Raw genomic sequence first — 6,000 nt, forward strand, 5'->3', positions numbered from 1 at the left:
CACATGTAACTTAATAATAAAAAAGTTTATTTAGATTTTCAAATAGTTTCGTAGAACTGATTTCTGTTTACATCGTCAGAAGATGCACATAATGGCCAGTGAATTAGAAACTGTTCAGAAATCAGTGCGCTGGCAATACTGATATCCTGTTCAATTCTCTTCGCATAGTTGGGTGAGATATGGATCAGGTACAGCCTTGATTAAATGTTTCGGTCAATCGCTGAAGGAAGTCCTGTTTGTCCGTACAAGCCATCTCAGTCGACGGCGATCTTGTTCCTGACAGACTGTCTTAGGACCACAGTTACGCCTCTTAGACAAGCATTAGGGTTATTATTCTACTGATTAAACACCCAGGATATTCTTACCTTTTGAGAAACTGCTCAGCTCTACTGTTTTCAAAATCGTGTCTCTAGTCAGACGGGCAGCCCCAATAAGCGCTTTATCGAACTCCAAAAGATCCTTTGTTTTTCCCATTATGATCAATCAACACTTCTGACAAGTACTGACCACCAGCAGCAACATTCTTAAATAGTTGCCCAGTGTGGTGACGCGCGTAACTAAATATTTTGCATATACGCAGCGTAAGTGACGTTTACGTATATCTGCATAAAGATTTTTAATTCAATGGTCAGTTTGTGTAATAGTGAGTAAATAATAATAATAATAAGCTACAAGCAGATAATGATCATAATATTAAACATCAGAAAAAAAAATTAACAATCGAATACGCACACGTAAACGCTTCATGATTGGTGGCGTTATCATCCACGGGAAAGGTCCAGACTTTTTATATCAGGCCTTGTTTTTTGTTGCACTGCTGTGTAAATTTTAATTTTAATTTTATGACGTGAAACACCTTTTTCAGGTATTTTCAATCAAATGGTAAGTTAGCCGGGCTCATATTTTTCTCCCCGAAACTCAGATTTTTCGTCCCTCAAAACAGGCAAGTGGGTCAAGAGAATACACACAATATGCAGACGTAGGACACTACGTGAATAAGAATTAATTACCTTATTCCGTCGGAATCGGTTTCGAACTCTTGCGTGTAAAGTGCGGAGCTTCATCTGAGCGTCAACCAGGAAACAGGATTGTTCCCTGCTTGTAGCTTTTAATGTTTTATTTTATACACTGTTATCTCCTGTTTTCATAAGAAAACAGGAGAAAACCAAACTCGGGTTTTTCGTGCCTAAATAATTTTTTTTTAAGTCGTAGTTAAATTACCAGCATTGCTTTTCATCAATATGCAGTTCATTTTTAACTAGCCAGAAGATACTTAATGTTCGTATACATAGTAGTTTACTACAAGTAACTCTTAAAAAATCGGATTACATTCCCAAGTTGAAATTGTCTCAATATATTAAGCCTAAAATATATGTTTAATATATCTAGTTTAATTCATATCTCTTATAAATACCACAAATATCAAAACACCGCTTTGAAAATCGACCGTAGAACTCGCGCTATTCCAGAAAATAATATACTGCCTTAGGTTTAGGAATGGTGGCAATTGTAAGCCATACTGTCTTCACCCATGCCGTTTTAAATGTACTGATAATCTTGAACTGGCTATATGTGATTCACTAAGGGTGGAGGCTGACTGTCTCACTCCCCAGTCTCCAAAAATGAGATAGGGCTAAAACTTTGCCTAATCGCTTTAGGGAATAAAAGGCATTAGTGGATTTATTTTTTATTTGATTTGATCTGAATCCTTGAGCGAATATTTTGTTGCATTCAAATTTATTTCATTATTAAATCCATTAAAATATCACAATTTATCTTTATTACTTTTAACATTCAAGCCTCCGTAGCTCAATGGGTATAGTCGAAGCCCTTTGTTCGGAAAGACCTGGGTTCGATACCCGACCAGATTTGAGGAAAATTTAGTCGAAAGAGACCAGATAAATGTCTCTTTCGACTAAAGGTGAGTTACTCGGTCATACTTAACCCCCCACCCCTTACTTCCTACGGAAGTAGGGGGGTTAGGTTTTTTCACCCTGTCCGGGCGAACCCGGAAAGTCGAGTTTTTCGTCCTCCAGAACAGACAAAACCGGTCCCTTGAACACACACATCTACAGACATAGAACATACCCAGAGGCAGAGGTCTGACCACCGTATCCTCGATACGGTTGCGTTTGTAAAGTCTAAGAATAACCTCGACACCATAAAAGGTAGAAGAGGGAGGATTAAGTAAGTAAAGTACTTTTATCATTCGCCGATCACGCTTCCATAATAAAACCTTGAAAACTGGATTCTGTTTTTACACCAGAATTATGAACTTTATGTCAGCAAAATATTAATCTACATAATATATATAATCTGACGATAAGACCATTACACATTATATCTTCAAATTTCAAGGAGGGATCCTTGACTACTTACTATAATCCACTAACGCTGTTTTTATACCCACTTCTCTGCCACAACTTTTATTTATTATGAAATCCCCACCTAAAATAATATTTCCTTTATTTATATCAACTGATTTGATCTAAAATTTACGAGTAAATTTAGGCTTCTATGATAGATTAAAAAAAAAAACGAAATAGACTACTGTAAAGCATTGTTCTTTTAACGTAATATTTAAATCATTTTTATATTCTTATATTTTTATATTCTTATATTATTCTTATATTCTATTTGTTTACCCTTTCTTCTAGAGTCGAGAAGAACTAATCATCTGCTTAATCATAAAAGAAGAGGCCCCAATCCCTTCAAGACCATATTAAAAAGTGATGATGATGATGATTGACTTTACAAAGAAGGCGAGGATCACATTTGATTCTCGTTCCGTTAGGAACATCAAGTGACATCTTCTTCCCATAAATGATGGACTTTGTCACCATATGGCTGTCTTCACCTGCTCTTCAATCTGGCTATAAGTCAGCGGAGCCGATGCTCTTTCCTTCCATGTTTTAACAAACGTGTGTGTGTGTGCCATATAGCTGAAGAGACCATCAGCAACGCCTCTTTTTTTTTTTTACATTCAACTATGCTAGTCTATTGTGCATGGATAGCGTTTTTTTTTTCTTATAAGCATCGGCAATTCCCACCGTCAATATGCAATTCAAATGCCTTGAATGTTCAGGTTTTTACTTAATAGTTCCAAAACGTTTTCAAATGATGAATTAGTCGTATTTTTGAGACGACTGATGTGTGTGTGTTTATGGTATTCTGTTAACTATCCAACTTGTGTAAAAATATACATTCTACAGTAAATATAAAATGAAGTGTTTTCACCCAGATTCTATTATCAGCATTTCTAAACTAGCTTTAAGCAAGGTCCAACGATAATCTTAAATATATATCAAGTTCCTTATCGTTTACCATAAAACTCAATCGTGATATGGTTAATTGATGTTTACTTATGTAAATAGCTCTTTCTGTTTCTGTTTTAGTTCATTTTTGGTATTTGTCGAGATCATTACTTTTACGTAATTTTTTCAAGAAAAATTGTTGTTTTGTTTTTAAAATCTTAAAGATCCTGAAGTAGGACGAAACGATATATTGATCCGTTTGTTGGATCTAACTATATATCTGTAAATGATCGCGTTCACCAAGTCCATTATATCTAAGCACTCATATCATCTGCTGTGAGAATGTTTTTTGTGAATTTGGATATTTTAATGAGTTTTGTGTTGCTCTTTTATTAGCCCTGTAATGTCTGGAATTATCTATATCTTTTCGATGTTTAAGTTATTATACACTTTATTCACCTACATACTGGAAAATGTACAGAAAAATATCTGAAAAGGAAAAAAAATAATCTTTGTAATATTTTCCTCTGTGTATGTATTTGGTCGAATTAAAACACTTCCATACCTATAAATGGAGCATTGTGAAAGCTGATGTGATTGTTTCTTGATTGATTCATTTTGATGTATAGCATACATCAAAATGAATGATATTGTGACCAAAATAAAGTATTTATTTTATTTTGGTCATCTGCATTAACCTTTCAGTCCGTTGAATTTAAGAGTCAAGGGAAAGGTTAGACATAATAACAGGGAAAATGATTTTCGCATGAAGACAAAAAAAATAATAAAATAAAATAAAATAAATGAATAAGTGATAAAAAAATCAAGGCCCCACTCTCACTACATCAGGGGTCTTCAACGCATGGCCCGCGGGCCACCTGTAACCAGCGGAGCACTTTGCCATGACCCGCCGGCCATTTTGAAAAAATAACTAGTTAACATTAAAACGTGATTAAATAAAAAATAATTTCAATGAAGCCCGCGGGCCACTAAGCTATCCTGCGGTATTTAGAATTGTAACATGCTTTCCAGATTCACAAGGAACGCTGTGCATTTGATACTTTACATAAAATCGTATAAAAATAAATATTAAATAGACATGCTTCTTCAGCCATCTACCAGCGCCAAGCGGTACTTAAGTACTAGTACTAATGTCGCAGGAAGATGGCTGAAGCAGTAGTTCGATTGACCGTCTAGTGCCTTCCAGATACATCTCGAAGGTTCTCGATACTTCGTTATTTTCATATAAATACAAGAGGATCTCATCTCATCAGTCAGTCAGTCGTCAACAGTGTGATATTCGCGTATAAGTGCACGCAGGTTCGTCGTGTCAGCCATAGCCTATTGTGGTTTTATGTTGCCAGACTTTTTTCATTAGTGTGAGACAGTAACGCACTCAGGATTTAATCTTGGAGGGGCCCGAGTTGAATAGACCATTTGAGAATACACACTACGCATCGCATACGACCTATGACTGAGCATCTGCAATGATCGCTAATTCACGTAGTATAGAAATAGAAGACAAGCCACAACATAAATAAAAAAAAAAATTCAATTAGGAAAAGATTTTTGAAAAATTTTCTAGTGTTTCGTTTTCCTTTTTCTTTTTCTGGGGGGGGGAGCCAAGGCCCCTTGCCCCCACTCTGGGTGCGCCCCTGGTGTGAGACATATTCAGTGGATAATAACCGTTACACGGCCATTTTAGATCATTTTTTGGGTTCACCTTCCATCAATATGGCGCCTACGAGTAAAAAGCGTAACTCAAGTGATTCTTGTCGGAGTTTTTAATGAAAAGTGGACCAATTTGTACTTTTTTGTGCCGATCGACGATAAGCCAGTGTGTTTAATTGTCGTCAGTCAGTGTCAGTAGCAAAAAAAATACAATATAAAACGACACTATGAGACAAAGCATGCGTCCAGTTTCGATCACCTTCAAGGGCGGTGTGGACAAAGTGAACCGTCTCCAAATTGATTTAAAATGCCAGCAGGGTACGTTTAAAAAAGCAGAGAGGGAAGAGAGCGAAGCGCGTGTCAAAGTAAGTTATGTAATAGCTAAAAAAATTGCTAAAAAATTAAAAGCCTTCTTGGACGGCGAGTTTGTGAAAGAATGTCTCATCGCTGCTGGGGATAAGGAAGTGTTTAAAAATCCGCGTTTGTCTAGGGTAACTGTAGCACGACATGTCGAAGAACGTGACAATGATATTAAAGGAACTTTAAAAAAACGGTCGTCCGAATTAAGTCAAATTCACTTACTTTAGATGAGAGACAGATGTGAAGGATACAGCACAACTGACTATCTTTTTCCGTGGCATTGATCAACGATTCACTGTGACAGAAGAACTGTTAGCGCTCATACCTATAAAGGGAACGAGGAAAGGCACTGATATTCTTGAAGTAGCCAAGAAAACGCTCCAGCGTTTCGACCTCAGCTTAACCAACCACGAAGGTGTGGTAACTGATGGTGCCCCTGCTATGGTGGGGAAAGAACGAAGGGTTTGTTGCGGTGCTAGTTTAATATACCAGGAGAATTTGTGCGCGAAAACTATTGGATTTGAGAATGTCATGAAAGTTATTGTGACTGTCGTCAATATTATTAGGGCAAGAGGATTGAGTCATCGTCAATTCCAAGGGTTTATGACCCAAGAGTGCAAAGCGGATCACGGCAATGTGGTTTATTATAGTGATGTGTGTTCGTTGAGCAGAGGGGAGGTTCTTAAGAGTCTTTGACTTAAGGAGCGAAATATAG

At 36.8% G+C, this 6,000-nt stretch overlaps 1 protein-coding gene across 3 annotated transcripts in view; it reads left to right on the forward strand.

The window, feature by feature from the left end:
* Nucleotides 1-3,846, forward strand: part of LOC150101655 (SPARC-related modular calcium-binding protein 1-like) — a 72,217-nt gene extending 68,371 nt beyond the window's left edge. For all 3 annotated transcript variants that reach the window (XM_090400922.1, XM_090400923.1, XM_090400924.1), the window contains one exon: nt 2,658-3,846. In XM_090400922.1, the coding sequence (XP_090257048.1) occupies nt 2,658-2,749 (92 nt within the window). In that variant the 3' untranslated portion in view covers nt 2,750-3,846. The remainder of the gene's footprint in view (nt 1-2,657) is intronic.
* Nucleotides 3,847-6,000: the final 2,154 nt, after the last annotated feature.

The sequence above is a fragment of the Typopeltis vanoorti genome, chromosome 11, assembly GCF_054136105.1.
Source record: "Typopeltis vanoorti isolate ZY-2024b chromosome 11, IOZ_Tvanoo_1.0, whole genome shotgun sequence".
Taxonomy (NCBI): Eukaryota; Metazoa; Arthropoda; class Arachnida; order Uropygi; family Thelyphonidae; genus Typopeltis; species Typopeltis vanoorti.